Source organism: Globicephala melas, chromosome 10 (assembly GCF_963455315.2).
Source record: "Globicephala melas chromosome 10, mGloMel1.2, whole genome shotgun sequence".
In the NCBI taxonomy this organism is placed as follows: domain Eukaryota; kingdom Metazoa; phylum Chordata; class Mammalia; order Artiodactyla; family Delphinidae; genus Globicephala; species Globicephala melas.
In genome coordinates this window covers 3782033-3797134 of record NC_083323.1, presented here as the reverse complement: position 1 = coordinate 3797134, position 15102 = coordinate 3782033, and the positions used below count along the sequence as shown (strand labels likewise).

At 61.8% G+C, this 15102-nt stretch overlaps 1 protein-coding gene across 3 annotated transcripts in view; it reads right to left on the bottom strand.

The window, feature by feature from the left end:
• The window catches only part of WNT7B (Wnt family member 7B), a 52162-nt gene extending 44347 nt beyond the window's left edge, over positions 1-7815 (bottom strand). For 2 of the 3 annotated variants that reach the window (XM_030855643.3, XM_030855644.3), the window contains exon 1: positions 7612-7815. In XM_030855643.3, coding sequence (XP_030711503.2) covers positions 7612-7707 — 96 coding nt within the window. In that variant the 5' untranslated portion in view covers positions 7708-7815. Of the gene's footprint in view, positions 1-3059; positions 3143-7611 lie in introns of those variants that run through there. The other variant, XM_030855645.3, reaches the window with a different exon arrangement.
• Positions 7816-15102: the final 7287 nt, after the last annotated feature.

Below are 15102 nucleotides of genomic sequence, written 5' to 3'. Positions count from 1 at the left end.
ACCAGTAAAGCCACAGCGGCAGAGCCGGGAAGAGGCCCCGCCTTGGCAGGGCAGTGGTGAGCGCCCTCACCCCCACGGCCAGGTGGTCGGTGAGTAACTGCCCGGTCACCATGACTCACTCTGGTCCCCAGAGCGGCGGTCACCATGAGAAACTCGTACCGGAAGATCTGGGGGGATCACTGCAGCCAGCCCCACGTCTGGGAGAGGGAGGCCGAAACCGGAAGGGACCTGCCCAGGACAGTAGGTCAGCCTGGTCCTGGCATGAGGCCTGAGCCTGGCCCCCAGACCCACCGAGCCGGCACCGCAGGCCCTCCCCTCGGCCTGCAGCCCCCCACCTGCCCTCCCTCAGGCCCTTGCTGATCCTCACTGGCCCTGAGAGCGCCGGCTCTGACAACAGTGGAGAGCCGCGCTGGCCGGAGCTGCCTCGGATGGCCAACCAGGCCAAGCTCAGAGTCCGGCAGGGGCTCAGGGCTCTTCCAGGCCAGCACACCCGTCCGACCAGATCAGTGGCAGCGGCCCAGGCATGCATCTGGGATTCGCTGTGCACGGACCACAGCCCGGGATGCGGAGCCAGGAGAGCAGCCCAGATGAAAGGGGCAGGATCAATTGTCCGCCAGTGTTTGTGATCCCAGCAATGGATGCCTTCTGGAAAGTTCTCTGGGGCAGAAAGAAGCCTCTGCCCAGGGCCCCCTCCTGCCCCTGGCATCCTCAGATCCCCAGGGCCAAGCTTTGGGAGCATTCTGAGAAGGCTGCTGAGATGGGCTTTACCACTGACCCCCAACTGTGACTGAAGCACTTTGCACGGCTGCCTCATCTGCATTCAGGCCTCAGCTCATAGGCGGCCCACAGGGTCTTCTCTCCACACTCACATTCATTTGCATCACTGAGGACCTGCTTCCCCCCATGGCATCTTACACACCTAACCCTAACCCTAGTCAGCCCTATGCCCACCAACAGTGGGGGGAAGCCCAGCGATGCCGGAGCCTCCCTTGCTCCCTCTCGGGAACGCTGGCGTTAGTTTCTGCTCAGGAAAGGCTGGCCTCAGCACTTTCTTCCCGCTGGGGCTGAAGGTCAGGCTGGACTGACGCTGCGGCAGGGGTTGCTGATGGCGGGGCAGGGGGCAGAGTCTGCCGTCCTGCCCTCCCCCCCCCACACCCACTCCAGACCCCAGCACCGGTCCAGGAACGTTCGGGGAAGCTGTTGCCTTAGGAGAATTTCTGCCAACAAAGCTGGCAGTGCACACTCGAGGAGTGAGCCTCTGTGGGCACAGATGGTAGTCACGGCAGGCCTGGATTTGGGGTGCCAACCCCCAAAGGAAAACTTAGGGTCTGTGGAGGTGTACTGGCCATCACCTGCCCCAGAGCCCCTCAGCTGCTGCCCCGGCATCCCACTCTCACCAGCTCCTGAGCCCCGAGCCCACCTCCTCGTCCCAGATTCTTACTCCAAACCACCCGGGGAGGACTCCTGGTTTCCCACCCCTGGACACCTCCCCGTTAACGCCAGACCCCAGCCAGCTGGCTCCGAAAGTGATTTCTTAAGCAGAGTAGCTACCGATTCCCTAGCAAGGCTTAAGATCGACATGCTGGGGATTCTGGGGAGGGGGAGACTTCTGGATCTCCACCTCCGACCTCTGAGAACCAGAGGCTGGAGATCTCAAGACCTGCTGAGTCGATCCAGATCCCAGGAGGAACGTCACAGCAGGACTTTCTGGCCTGGTACTTCGCTAGCCTGAGTCCCCAGTGATCAGGCGTTCCCCACCCGGCTCGGAGCCCTGCCCTGGGCGGCCTGCACCCCCCCGCAATCCAGGCGATGCCTCCGCAGCCGGGGCTGCCCGCCGGGCCTGGAGCGCTCTCTGCGCCCGGACCTTGTAATTATGTCCCACAGCCCGGGAAACCGCGGGCCCTGCAGCATCTGGCTGCGGTTGCGAACTTTTGTTTCAAGATGCGCGACTATTTATAGAAGGAAAACTGGTAGGATAGTAATTTCCTAGGAGCTGGAGGAGAAATTGGCTGCGTCTCTATTAAAAGGGGGCGGGGGCGCGGCGATTTATTAGGACTGCGGCCGCGCGGGGGGAGGGGGTGGCGCGGGGAGCGGGAAGGCAGCGGCTGCCCCCTCTGGCCGCGTTAGGCGACCCCGGACGTGGCCCGCGTGTAAAGGAGGGGGAGGGGGAGGGGAGGAGAGAAGAGGGGGAGAACTGGCTCTGAGGTTTAATCAGTAGCATCCAGCTTAAATTCCCCCAAACGGCGGTTCCATAAATCAAACGTCTTTTTAAATCGGAGGCCAGAGCATATGCGTCCCATTAGGAATCCGGCGAAGCCACCGCTGCGCCGACGCGCCCCTCGGCTCCCTGGGCCCGGACGGGCCCTGCCGGGAGCTTCCCGGAGCCCGGCGGGCGCTGCCCGGCCCGACGCACCCGCGCCCCACGCTCCTCGCACTGCCTTAGCCGGCCGCACGCGCTCACTGCGCGCCCCCCTCGCCCCGGACGAGGAGTCGGCCGCGGCGAGGGTCGGGCCGCTCGGCGCGGCGAGAAGCCGCGCGAAACCACGGCAACCTCAGAGGACAGCTTGGGTGCTGTCTGGTGGGACGCGGCGTGCACGTGTGTGCCAGTGTGTACGCGGGGGAGCGGATGTGTGCGTTCGGCTCTCTCGAGTGTGGCACGGCCGTGCGGCCGCGTGTATTTATATAGGGAGGGGGTTCCCGTTGGTCCAGGATTCGGCTGGGAGGCGCAGGGTATCTCCGCGCTACCCGCGCGCCCTCCGGCCCTCGCGCTCCGTGCGCGCAGCCAGGTCTACCGGCGCCGTCAGGCCTCCAACGGGCCACCCTTTCCCTGACCTCAAGGCCAGAGCTTCTCACTGCCTCGGCCGCCCCCCAACTGCTCAACTTCGGCGGCCTGGGCCGGCTGGAAGACCCACAGTACCCCCGGTCCCGCGCGCGCCGGGCACCCGGCGCCCCGCCCAGGGACCTCACTGCCGCGTTCCCTGCTCGCCTAGTTCCAGTGCTGGAGCCCAGGGAGGGGGGCCCCTCACCCGCCCACCCCGCGTGTGACCCGCGGCACTCACAGGTAGCTGCCGCTGGACAGGATGAGAAAGATCTGCGGGCAATAGACGGAGAGGAGCGCGCTGCGCGGCGACAGCAGGAGCATGATGGGCCGGCGCTCCTGGCGGGGCTGCGCAGGCCCCGCGGGCAGAGCGCGTGGGCCAGCTGAGGCCGGGGTCTCCGCGGCCCTCCCAAGGTAGGGCGGCGGAACGCGGCGCTAGGGACCCGAGCGCGCGGGCCCCGGCGCAGTGGTCGCCCGTGCCCCGCCTCCAGGGCCGCGCATCTCGCTGGGGCTGGGGCTGCGGCGGGCGCTGGGGCTGGAGTGCCGGGAGGCGAGCGGGCAGTGGGCAGCGAGTGCGCCTCGGCCGCCGTCTGGCCCTCCGTCCGTCGATCGGTCGGAACCAGCTCTGTCGCTCGCTCTGGCTCACGTCTTCAAGTCTCCTGAGGCGCGCGGCTGCCATTGGACGGGCCACCCCTACATCCGCCTCCTCCGCGGGCGGGTTTTTTAAAGGGGAGGCTGACCGAAGCGTGCGGCGGGAGCCGCCTCCAGGCCTTGCCCAAACCGCCTTGGCTCGGACAATCCCCCCAACCACCAACTTCAACCAGCCACACCGCTCTGGCCCGCTCTGCAGGGTGCACCGGGGGGAGGCACCGCGGGAGAACCACGCGGGGGCGTGCGCTCCTCCTGGGTGTTGCGCTCCGCAATGTGGGCTCCTGTGTGCGTGCACGTGCCTGCATGTGTCTGCGCGCGACTGCGGGAGCGTGGGCGCGTCTGTGAGCCCGCAGGTGTGTGCGCCCAAATGCACTGTGTTCGCTGCGCCTCTGCCTGCGTGCGCCCCTGGGTTTGGTGACACTGCCTGTGGGTCGCATGCACTCACTGCCGTGGCCAACCAGGCCCAGCGTGGTAGGGCTCAGCAGTGCACCCGCGCGCCGGCGTCTCTGCAGGGTCCTGCCTCTGAGTCTCTCTGGACAGGCTGCGCACTTGTTGGAGACCCCCCGACAAGTGCATAGAGGCCCCCAACTCTGGCTTCCCCCACCTCACTTCCTCTACTCTCCTCTGAGGGGTTGGCTGGGATAGGTGTGGGGCGGAGCACACCCACAAGAACACACTTCTCTGAACAATCCTCCTTCCAGTGATCTTTTTAAAGCCCAAAGCACAAGGCTTTGAGTCCCACCTCCTATTGTCCGCCAAGCCAGGCTACATATGAATGTCTCTCTAGATGCAGTGTAGATCCCTTAAGCAGGAGTGAAGGCACAAAGAGGGAAGGTGACAAGACAGGAGAGGTCTGTGCAATATGGCCAGGGGCCCCCGAGGGAGTGGACTTCCTGGCTCCTAAACCTGGCATGGAGACTGGTCCCCAGCATCCAGGAGGAGGGGGGGCCGCCTCCCCTACCTTCACCCCTCTGGGCCCTTCTGCCTCTCCTGAACCCCAAGAGCAGGAGGCGGTCATGGAGCAAGGCTCATCCTGAGGCTTCATGACCCCAGCTCCAGTGCGCAGAGGGTACCCAGACTCCAGATGGTTCCTCGCGGCCCCGGCTCGGCCTCCCCCAGGGCTGCAGCTTGGAGGCTGCTCAGTTCCAAAGTGAGGAACTGTGCCTCCTCAAAGCCATGCGTTTTGAAACCGCCCCAATCCAAGGTGCATCTGCTCTTGAAGCCCCGATCCGCAAGAAGGTTTCAAGGGCTGAGTTCTCCGTTCCTGCCGGCCCAGGGGCTCCCCCAGAGGCGGCACATCTGCACTGGCACCCGGGCTGAGGGGCATGTGTGTATGGGAGCTGCACGTGTAGACGTGGGGGTGAGGGAAGCTGCTCCTGGACATTCATAATCATGGGGGTATGGGCGGGGGGAGGGGCTGTGATCACGGAAGAGTCCCGCAGCACATACAATCTCAAGATATTTCCTTGGAACTTTTATGATCCTAAAATCCCACGTCCTGGGATTCGTCAGGGCCCTGGAATACACTATCTGGAGGAGTCCCCAGGTGCCTGCGGCGGCTGTGATATCATCACCAATAAGAAAAGGTCGACTTTACTGGGACGCCCCCAGATCAAAGGCCCTCAGGATTAACCTTCCCAGCAGCCAGTGAAGAAGGTGCTACCGCTACCCCATGTTTCAGACGAGGGAAGGTGGGCTGGGAAGTTGAAGAGCTCGCCCAAAGCCACCCAGTGAGGAGCGAGGGGGAGGTTGGATCCCCAAGCCTTGTCCTTAGGCACTGGGCTTCCAAGTCATTTAACCCTTAGGTCACATCTGGCCCAGCTGCCCCTTCTCCCCACCTTGTGTAGCCAAGATGGCTTGCAAAGGAAGCAGGCCCCTTCACTCCAGTACAGGCACCACCGATGTGGCGGTGACAGGGGCTGAGTCCCCTGAGTCCCCTCCCCTCCCCTCCCCTCCCCTCCCCTTCCCTCTCTTTGGCAGGTCCCAGGCTGACTCTCTGGCTTTCCTGGATGGAATTCCACAGGGGTGTTTGGAAGCCACATCTTCTCTCCCCCTGGGACTGGGAGAATATATGTTTTAGGGGGCACGCCGGGGGAGGAGTCCCCCCTCCAGGGCTCCTTGGTGGGGCAGAGGACAGAAAGGCTCAGCGAGCTCTGGTTCGCTGTCTCACGCGCTCCCAGAGAGGCTGGCACAGGTGCCTGGGCACACGGGCTGGGTCTCACTCACTGGGTTCTCTCTACTCAGACACTGGCCACCATCCTGTTGAGAACGGCCAGAGCTGCGGTCCCATTTACAGAGCGGAACGAGGAGGTTCAGGAAGGATAGGCGAGGGGGAACCTGCCCGAGCTGACTTCCACCTCGAGCCCTGGCCCCAGTCCTGGGAGCCCAGGCCGGGCACCGCCTTCAGCTCCTTCCACAGTCCCGGGCTGGGGAGGTGGGGGTGGATCCATGGAGTTCTTCCTGCAGCCGGGGGAAGGGGTGCTTGCAGAGGACTCCTGTTGAGGAGCTGGTGTTAGGCAGGGCAGCCAGAGGCGGACGTCCCAGCTCCGCCGCTTACCCTCGTGCACAGTGACTGGGCCTCCCTTGTTGCATCGCTTCCTAGTCCTCAAAACGGGAAGAGTAAAGGCACTCACCTCCACAGCTGCCAGAAGGCGGCAAGGCCTCAGTGCTGAGAACCAGGCAGCACAAGGCAAGCCTCATTAGGGGGTGCCTATTACATTAGGGGGCACAGGGGGAGTAACTGCAGGGGCTCCTGGAGGGTCCAGAAAACAGTGCCTCCCTCCCCACCCCCACCCCCCAGCAGACTCAACACACTGCACCCTTACCTCCCATAAACACACACCCAGGGACACAGCCTACAACAGACCCACAATAAACAGTGCCACCAGCAGCCGCAGACACGCCCGCCCAGGCCTGCAGAGCTGAGGCTAGGACAGGGAGCTTCCAGCCCTGCCTGTGTGGCCCCTGGCCTCAGTCCCTGCCGGCCCTGGGCCTCAGTTTCTCCATCTGTAAAATGGCGGAGGAGGCGCTGGATGGAGAGGCAACGGATGAAATTACTCTCAGGTCTGCTTCTACCTCTTTGCCTGGGAGGCCGCGGCTCGGCCAGCGGCACCGGCGCCGGTCCTCCCTCGGGGCTGTTCACCGGCTTTGCCCGCGGCCGGGACCGGGCCTGCCTTCCCCCCCCCCCCCCGCCCCCGCCGCCCACCCTTGGCGGCGCACAGTAGGCGCGCAGAGCGCGTCGGGGCGCGGAGCCGTGGGCCCCCCGGGCTTGGCGGACCGCGCCCCCCCTCTTCACGGTCACACTGCCCGCCCACCCCCGCTTCGAGCGAGGCCGAGACAGATTCTGTCTAAAGGAGATCGCAGCTCAACAGGTAAGGACTCGGCTGGGTTCAGGAATGTGGAAATACGACTCGGGGCAGCTACTGCCTCAAGCAGCGAGCGCGGCCCGCCGGGAGCCCGCCCGCCCGCCGGGCCGCGCGAGGGGGAGCGCGGCGAGAGGGGGCCCGGCCGAGGGCCCCGGGCGGGCGGGGGCGCGGGGCCCGGACCGAGCCCGAAGCGGCCGGGCCGCCCGCGCGGCCCCTCCCGAGCCAGCCGGACGAGTTGTCAAGGTAATTTCAACACGTCCGGGTGATGGATAGAGACGAAGGGCCGTGGCGGGTGCCCAGGCCGGCGCGCCCGTTGCCGGGGTGCGCGCCCCCCGCCCACCCGGGGCCCTCGGCCGCCCGAAGACCCCCGCCCCCCGCCCCGGCGCGCCCTCCAGGCGGCGAGCGCTCGTCCCGGGCTCGGCGCCCAGCGCAGCCCGGGGGAGGGAAGGCGCGTCCCACCCCCGGGGCCTGGAGCCCAAACAGGTGAAAGTACGCGCCGGGCACGCTCGCCGCTACCAGCAAGCCTGGCCGCCCGCGCGTCCTCCTGTCCCTCCTCCAACCCTGGGCTGGGCGCCCCTCGGGCATACCCGCAGCTCAAAGGGCTCGGCTGCGTCTCTGCAGGGCCGGGGTGAGCGTCCAACGCGCAGGCCAGCCCCGGATCCCCGAGAGCTGCCCGTGCCCCCTTCCGGTCCCCACGTCCCCTGGGGGACACCCTGGAAGCGGCTCCTCTTGGCTGCTCCGATCCCGGGCACCGGCCCCGACCACGGGGCTACTCACCCGAGCTTCACGTAGAGAACGCCAAAGCAGAGAAACACGTAGAAAATCCACTTGCGAAAGTTTCTGTGCATGATCCAGGGAGGGGGGCTGCGCCATAGACAGCGGCGGGCGGAGGGGACGCGCGGGCCGGGCGAGGAACGGGCAGGAGTTGGGGGCTTCGGTGGACAGCTCTCAGCCGGCGCTGCGGCTCCGGCGGCCGGCGACGCGCGGGCACTCGGAGCGCGCTGCCACCATGGTGAGCCCGGGCCGCCGCCGCCGCGTGCGCCTGGGGGAGTGACCTGGGCCGGGGGCCGCAACTTCGGAGCCGGACTGTGTGACCGCGGGGCCCCACGAGGGCCGGCGGGGCCGAGGCCCGAGCGCGGCGGGCGGGCGCTGCCTCCACTGGGCGCAGGCGCCTGGGGCCGTGCGCGCCTCGCCGAGGGCTGCGGCGGCCAATGTGTCCGCACTTGTCGGCCTCCGCAGGTGACTCGCGGCCCCGGCGAGCGAGCTGCGAGCGTGCGAGCGCGCCCCAGGTAGGAGGATCCGCCTCCCGCCCGCCCTCCTCGCTCGCCGCGCGCTCTCTCGCCCTCGCTCGCGGGCTCTCCCCTCCCTTTTCTCCTCCCTCCCCCGTGACACACAAACGCATCTATTCCCCCGGAACCCCCTCCCCAGGCCGGCTCTCTTCCGATCGCCCGGCCGGGACTGGGAGGGAGGAAAGGGGTTGGGTGCGCGGGGAGGGGGGCCGCGCGGGGGAGGGTGCGGCACCGAAGGGACACCTGCGGAGGGGCCGGTCGCTCCTCTGCGCCCGCCAGGGTGGGGGGCCGGGGGGAACGGCCGATTCAAGCTGTGGTAGCCACTCGGCTTCCAGTTTCTAGTGGGGGAGGGAGAGACCACCCACCCGCCCCCGTCGCCGTTCTGGGCACGCTTACCCTACCCCCAGCAATTATCCACACAGGGTCCACCAGGGCCACACCCTTAGCCCAGGCACCTCTGCCAAGGCCGCAGGGCTCGATCAGACCCTCCTCCAGCGCCCAGGGTCCCCCGACACCTGTCACTACCGCTGCCAGTGGCGCTTACTCAAAGCAGGGACAGGGAAGGGACAGACAGATGCAGGGCGGTGGCTCGGACGACCTCCTACAGAAGCTGTTTGGCTCAGCACCGTGATGGCGAGGGATAGGAGGAGGTTACGGGGGCTTCCCTGGCTGTGTGGCAGGCTCCCACCCCAAGGACACCCTGACGGCTCTCCCCACCGCCCCCGGTCCCCTCAGTCTGCACCACCCCCTCTGCAGTGCCAGGCTCAGTATTCACATTCGGTGCCCAGAGCGTGAGGTCAGAACCGCCGCGGTGCCTCGCATACGGGAGTGGTCTGACTTGGCTCGGTCCTGGGCAGTGGGCACCCGTGCGGGCAGACCCTGCTGCTGGCCAAAGCCCTGTCTGTTCCGAGAGGGCAGGACGGTGACTCTCTGCCTAAGCGCTGTCCTGGCCAGGCTCCTGTCCCGCTCCGAGTGTCTACGGACCTGGACGCCTCTTGGGCGAGTGGCTGGAACTGGGAAGCATTTAGTCCCTGAGGACCAGCCGAGACCCGAGACTTGCTGGGGAAAGAGTGCCAGAGGTGGGGGAGGGGTGTTGCTTCCAGCCACCCTTGGTCCCACCTAGCCAAGCCCCAGCGGGGGCTTTACCTCAGAGTCTGCCTACCTCCCGCGCCCCACCGTCCCTCTCGACCCCCTGCTCCGGATCCCCTCTTAATTCCTTCCAATTCCCCCGAACCTTTGCCACGACCCGGACGCGGGCCATTCCTCGGCCCCTGGATCCGAGGTGTGGCGGGGGCAGCTGTGCAGAGCGGGGCAGATAGGGAGCGTTCACAGATGAAAGGCACGTTGGAGATAAGCACAGGCAGGGGAATGGAGGCACAGAAAGGAGTGAGACGACAAGAGCAGCCTCACCCCCAAGTGTTCCCTGCGTCCCAGCGCCCCAGATGTCACCCCATTTCATGGAACGGGAAGCTGAGCCCGGGAAACGGGAGGCTGCTGGCCGGAGCCGGGCGGGCTGGGGAGCACGAGCCGATGCTGCCACCCGGCGGCGACGTGGAGGACGCGCGGACGCGAGGCTGCGGGCCCGCCAAGACCCGGGCGGGAGGGGGGTGTCTCGGGCCGCTGGGGCCACGCCGGGTCCCGGGACTGCGAGGCGGACGGGGTGCCCCACCTGGCACAGGTTCCGGGGGCCACTTCCCCCCCACCCAGCGCCACCAGCCTCAGTCTCCGCCTCCGATAATGGGGCGAATCCTCGGGAGCTGAGGAGTTTGGCGGGACTTAAGTAATGACCCCGCAGCGGCTGCTTCCTCCCGTCCCGGGGCCTCGGCGACCGCCCCAGACCTCATGCCTCGCGGACCACCACCCCCAACCCGCTCCCGGGTTCGAGGTCGGGCAGGCTCCCGAACCAGCCGGCCCGGCGTAGTGGGTCCAGGAGAGGAGAGGGTTACGGCTAGGGTGTGGGACGCATAGGTTAGTCCACTCACTCAGCGTGCTGCTCCGTGCCTCAGTTTCCCCGGGAGAACTGCATGTAGAGCCGCACCTCTCCGGACACTGGGAACAGCGTCGTGCTGCCCCCTGCCGGCCGCGGGAGAAATGTCGGCGGAGCAGGTACCGCTGGGCCAGGTTTGAGGACGCCGCCCGCGTGACCTCCAGCGAGTTGCTCCCCGCCGGAGTCTGTCTCCAAGGGGGTCCCTGAATGGCTCCAAGGTTAGGGGAAATCTGGGGTGGAAGAGCTCTATGAATCCCCTCCCCGTGTGTGTGCGCACGCGCATGTGCAGGGACACACACACACACACACACACACACACACACACACACACAGAGGCAGGCAGCAGGCCTGAGGTTCCTACCCAGCCTGGGTCCCCGGGGCTGATTCCAGGGCTCTGAGGTCCACTGACGCAGTCACCCCTACACCCAGCCCCGTCCCTCCTCCCAAATGGAATTGCAGCTCCCCATCATCCTGAACAGGGTGGTGGCCCGTGGCTGGCTCCAAGGGTCCCACATCTGTTTGGGTGGGGGAACCACTGGGTGGAAGTAGAGGGCGTAGCTCTGCTGGGAATGGGGTTCTGGTACTCAGTGAATATGGTGACCTGCCAATGCCCAGGGGCAGAAGTCTCCAGAGTCAGGATGCCCTGGGGACCCCAGATGAGTCTTAGGCCACCGTTAGGCTCAGTGGGGTTCAGTGGCCTCAGCCACTCTTCCCTGGGTGACCTCAGGCAAAGCTCTCAAGCTCTGCAGCCTGGGTTTCCTCATCGCTACATGGAGACAGCAGTAGCACGTACACCCCGTAGGGTTCTGACGCTTGAATGAGTTAACCCATGTGGAGGTGCTTGGACGGTGCCCGGCACATGGCAGGCACTCAGTCAGTGCAGGCTCAGCCCCTACCTGCCCCTCAACCTCATCACACATGTGAGCACCCTTATCCTCCTCTCCCTTGTCTTTCCTTCTGTTACTTAACACATCAAGCTAGTTCTGCCCCAGGGACTTTGCACATGCCGCCCCTTCTGGCACAGTGGTCTTCCTCTGGTTCTGTGTGGCCTCAGCAGAAATGTCCTACATCAGAGGGGTGCTCACATGCCTCCCCTCCAAGCATCCTCACTAGTGTTCTCTATCATAACATTGCTGTTCCCTTTGTGACGCTGGGGACAAAATGTCATTATTTGTTTCTTGGGTACCACCAGCCTATAAGCTCCATGGGGACCATCTCTACATCTGCTTTGGTTCCTGCTCTATTCCCAAGATAAGAGAGAGAGAACCTGGCATATCGTAAGGGCTCAATAAGCAATTATGGCATGAAAGATTTTCCATGAGGCAGCTACAATCGTGACTGCAGTGCTGTAAGCTGTGGAGAGCATGGACCTGACATCGACTCCTTTGAACCTTGAGTTTGGACTCAAACACCATCTCCCACATCAACCACACCCCATTCTCTCACACTTTCTCCTGCCTCATTCTTGCATCTTTTGTTGGCTTCACTGTTAAGTGTTTCCTGAACCCCAGCAAGTCCTACTGAGGAGACCCTGAACGTGTGTTGGGCCCTGTCTAGATAAGCCGCAAGTGCTCATCTCCTGGGCTTCGCACAGCCTAGTGAAATGGTGCTACTAGACTCGTTGCACAGATGAGGACACTGAGGTAGAGAAGGAAGTGCTTGGCCAAAGTCACACAGCTGGTCAAGCTGGGATGCGAACCCAGGCCCATCGGGCTCAGAGCTCAGCATTTCTCAGCATCTAGGGAGGCAGAGCCTGGACTTCATGGAGTGAAGTGTACAGGGTTAACCATTCACTTCCTGCTGCTGGGAGCCCCAGTCTAATGGGGGGACACTGAGTGCGGCAAGAGGACAGGAGGCTGTGAGGAAGGAAGGTGCTGATGGGAAAAAACCCAGGGGAGGCAAGGTAGGTGAGGAGGGCCTCAGAAGGAAGGGAGGTGTGGTGGACAGAATCCCTAATGGCCCCCCTGCAGGTCCTGCCTTAATCCCAGAGTCTGGGATTATGATGAGATATAGTGCCCATGATGATGTTGCGTTACATGGCAAAAGATGTGATACGTTTACTAATCAGTTGACTTTAAGTTCATCGAAAAGAAGATTATCTCAGTGGGCTGAGTTAATCACATGAGCCCTTTAAAAACAGAGAATTTTCTCTGGCTTGTAGCAAAAGGGGCAGTCAGAGAGATTCGAAGCACAAGAAGCATTTGACGTGCCATTGCTAGCTTTCCTCGTGACGAGGAATTCAGGTTGCCTCTAAGGGCTGAGAGTTCTTAGAATTGGAGAAAGAATAGAGACGGATGCCCCATCTACTGCAGGAAGGCCCCTTGGGCTGGATGAGGTGCAGAGAAAAGGGGCTGTGACCTTCAAGATTGGGCTCAGAATGGAAGAGGGAAGGGGGAAGGACTAGAGGTTGGCATTGGGAGGACATTTGGGCCAGTCCTTGGAGAGTTACATGGACATGATCCATCACATGGAAGTTCATCCAATGCCCGAGGATAGCCACCATTCAGGAGAAGGCCACCAGCTTACCCAGGCGGCAGAGCAACTGTTAGGTTGACCAACTGTCCTGGCTTGCCCAGGACAGAGGGGATCCCTAGGAGGAGAGATTTTCAGTTCTAAAACCAGATAGTAGTCCCAGGCAAACTGGGCCAAGTTGGTGACCCTAGCTTGAGCGGCTCTTTTTCTCATTGCTGTGTAGTAAGAACCTTCCATCAGCAGATGCCAGGACATAATCCATGAATCTTCTAGTGGAAGGATGTCTGCCTAGGGACTTTTCACTCCCTATCCAACTTTCCCTTCCCTATCCACCTTCTCCTCAGAACACTCAGAAGCCCCACAGGTCAGAGGGTGGGGGCAGTGATGGACAATGAGTATGGAAAGAAAAGTCCCCATATCAGTACTTGGGTGGGAGCAGACAGCTGGGAAAATAACCTCCATTGTATTACATGTCACAACTTGCAGAAGGCAGTCAAAGCCATACTCAGAGGCAAATGCATTGCTTTCATCACTAAAAGGAAAAATGAAAATAAGTGAACCAAGTTTTGAGGTTAAGAATTTTTATAAGTCATGTATTAGTTCAGGATTCAGCAAACTTTTTCTGAAAAGGGCCAGATAGTAAACATTTTAGGCTTTGCCAGGCCACATGCAGTCTCTATCACATAGTCTTCTTTGATTTATTAATTTTTTACAACTCTTTAAAAATGTAACAACCATTCTTAGCTTGGAGATTTGGCCCCCGGCCATAGCTTGCTGACCCCTGTATTAGTCAGGACTTTTTCCATGGCAAATGACAGAAGCCAAGCTGTAAGCAGTAAAAAAGGGAAACCATTGATTCACATAACTGAAGAGCCTAAGGGCAGGCAGTGTGACTTCAGGCATAGCTGGAGCCAGGGCTCAAACAAAATTACCAGGGGTTTTTGTCTCTCTTTCTGTCAATTTTGCTTACTTAGAAATAAGCCTCATTCCCAGGCAGGCCGTCTCCATGCAGTGGCCCCTCACTGCTCCAGGGTTCTGCCTTGCAGGTTGACAACCACAGAAAAAGAGAGCTTCTCTCTCCCAGATTCCAACAAAATTCCAAGATTGACTGTCATTGCCTTTGACTGGCCTGGCTTGGGTCACATGACTATCCTTTAGCTGGCCACTGTGTCTGGGGAGGGAAGAACCGGCCTAGGATTTTGGAGCCCCGGTTGGGGTCATTGCCATCCTGATTACATAGAGAGAAAAGAGCAGCAATGTCTTCATGAGAAAAATGGAAGAAGGGAGTAAATGCTGGGCGGGAAAAATAGCCAGTGTCCACTGCATGCTTAAAGCTCTGTGTTTAACAAACACTTATATAGCACAGCCTCTGTCATTAACTCATTTACTTTTTTTTTTTTTTGTAAATTTATTTATTTGTTTGTTTGTTTTGCTGCATTGGGTCTTCGTTGCTGCGCACAGGCTTTCTCTAGTTGTGGCGAGCGGGGGCTACTCTTCGTTGCAGTGCGCGGGCTTCTCATTGCGGTGGCTTCTCTTGTTGCGGAGCACAGGCTCTAGGCACGCAGGCTTCAGTAGTTGTGGCATGTGGGCTCAGTAGTTGTGGCTTGCAGGCTCTAGAGCTCAGGCTCAGTAGTTGTAGCCCACAGGCTTTGTTGCTCCGCGGCATGTGGGATCTTCCCGGACCAGGGCTCGAACCCCTATCCCCTGCATTGGCAGGCTGATTCTTAACCACTGCGCCACCAGGGAAGCCCTCATTTACTTTTCATTGCAGCCCTGTGAGGGAGGTTTTATTATCACCCGCATTTACAGGTGAGGAAACTGAGGCATAGAGAGGCCCTGCTCAGGGACTTGAGGGTGATCCAATATTGGAAAATTACTCTAGCATGTTCCATCTGTAAGTCAAAGAAGAAAGGCCACAGGCTCATCTCCAAGGATGCCAAAGAGGCATTGAGAAAAACTGAAGACTCCTTCCTGGTTTGAAGAAACAAGCATATAGCAAACAGAACTCTTAGAAAACTTGGACCAGAGCCTGCTTCCTTAGCATGACAGGCTTCACCATCTCTCCGTTGCTCTCTCCCCAAGAACAGCTTTTTAAGCCCTTCATGTTCTGGCCTCCTGACTTGTGCCCCTAAAACCATTCAGCCTGGAGTCCAGGAAAGAGTCTGTGGTCCACAGTTTGATCCTACCTCTGTGCCTTTTCCATGCTGTTCCCCACCTGGAATTCCTTTCCCTCTCCTTTCCACGACTATTTACAGCCTGACTCCGACCATTGACCTCCTGAGCCCTTAGGCTGGGTCAGGCCATAAAGGGCACCGAAAGCCAGACCGAGACCTTGGACCTTGTCCCAGACGAGGACCAAACACTATGCACTCAGGTGCCTGAGTAAGCTGGGGTTTCTCCACGGTGCCACCATGGACATTCGAGGCTGGCGGGAGGTTGCTGTGCTGGGCACTGTAGAAGGTTTAGCTGCATCCCTGGCCTCCACCCACTAGAGGCTTAGAGCACTCCTACCCCGTTGTG